The sequence below is a fragment of the Haliaeetus leucocephalus genome, unplaced genomic scaffold (assembly GCF_000737465.1).
Source record: "Haliaeetus leucocephalus isolate CR32 unplaced genomic scaffold, Haliaeetus_leucocephalus-4.0 Scaffold140, whole genome shotgun sequence".
Lineage (NCBI taxonomy): Eukaryota > Metazoa > Chordata > Aves > Accipitriformes > Accipitridae > Haliaeetus > Haliaeetus leucocephalus.
The window spans coordinates 1,826,645-1,827,951 of NW_010972576.1; the positions used below are offsets into that span (position 1 = coordinate 1,826,645).

Sequence of the window (1,307 nt, forward strand, 5' to 3'; positions counted from 1 at the left end):
GGTATTTGTGAAGCACTCTTGTGATTTTTTTTTTCAACATAGCCCAGACATTCTGGAGAAGAGTGAAATGTTTTGGGTGCCCTTTGAGCTGTGGACACGCAGTCCTCTCAGAGCTGGAGGGGAAGTTTATTTTATGGAAAACGTATCATTCTCTCCTCTGCTCTCATCAGATAATCAAGTCCCAGTCCTCTGGCACTGTCAGCATTATCACACATAACTTTTTCATGTATTTATCTATGGGGTTCCTCCTCGGACCCACATTGCACTCTGCGGCTCACCCTGTTGCCTGGGAGTGAAGAGAGCCTTAGCTTTTCATTTGGAAGCCAGTCCAAAGGACAGTGGGATGAAGCTCTGTGATGGTCAGGAACACACAGCATTGGCACAGGAGCACAGTTGTCAGGTTGCAGTTTCGAGTCTGGGTTAGAGGGGCTTGTCCGTAGGCTCACAGTCACAGTGACCTGGTGTTGCTTGTCTTTTACACATCTTTTGGGTTTTCCCATGGATAAATTGTGTTCCAGAGAAGACACGTGTCTTTTCTCCTAAGTTATTGTCATGGGGAAGAGCTTTAGGTCCCCAAACACAGAGGCTGGGGGAGGGCAGGGGGAAATCCTCCGTTCTCTCCTGCAGGAGAGGACACTATGTATGGCCAGATCCCTGGATGCCAGGAAAAAAGACTAGGACACCAACAGGCTCTCCCCCCTCCCCGTGTTGTGTGGGGCATTGCACAGACTGGTACCAAAAAACCCCGCAAGCTCCGGAACGGTGGGTATTTACGGTGAACCTAGGACATAAATGGACATGTATGTTGTGGTGAATGGTTTGGTGATCTTAAGGATGTGGTTAGGTTTTGCAGAGGTAGGTATTGTTATAGGGTTACTACAGTAGGGTTAGGTATTAGTATAGTAATTTGGTATCGTACAGCTTAGCCGTCGGGAGTTTTTTTTAGTTACATGAATCTTCTGTGTGTTGTCAGCGTATTTATAAAATACCAAAACTAATCCAACCCAACAGACCCTCAGCAAGAGTAGCAATGACCTCTAGCTTTGCCTTTGAGGCAAGCCTCATAAAACCAAAACTCTGGCGTTGGGTTTAAATTAAGCGCAAAATTTACTTAGCGTTAAGGCTTAAGGAAACAAGACTTGAAAAACGATGACAAAATTCACTACTGTTACCTTCCATCGGCTTTTAACAGAATGGCTTGTTTTAACACAGGGCCCAGGCTAATCTAACACTAAACAGGCAGCTGCTGCCTCCGCGCATTGAGCCGGTGCCTCTCCCTCAGGAGAGCGCGGGCACCCGCTGAGGTG

General features: G+C 47.0%; 1 protein-coding gene across 1 annotated transcript in view; it reads left to right on the plus strand.

Annotated features, from left to right (window-relative positions):
* Positions 1–798: 798 nt before the first annotated feature.
* NAF1 (nuclear assembly factor 1 ribonucleoprotein) overlaps positions 799–1,307 on the plus strand; it is a 21,682-nt gene continuing 21,173 nt past the window's right edge. Inside the window, exon 1 of the mRNA XM_010586276.1 lies at positions 799–855. Within this exon, the coding sequence (XP_010584578.1) occupies positions 799–855 (57 nt within the window). The remainder of the gene's footprint in view (positions 856–1,307) is intronic.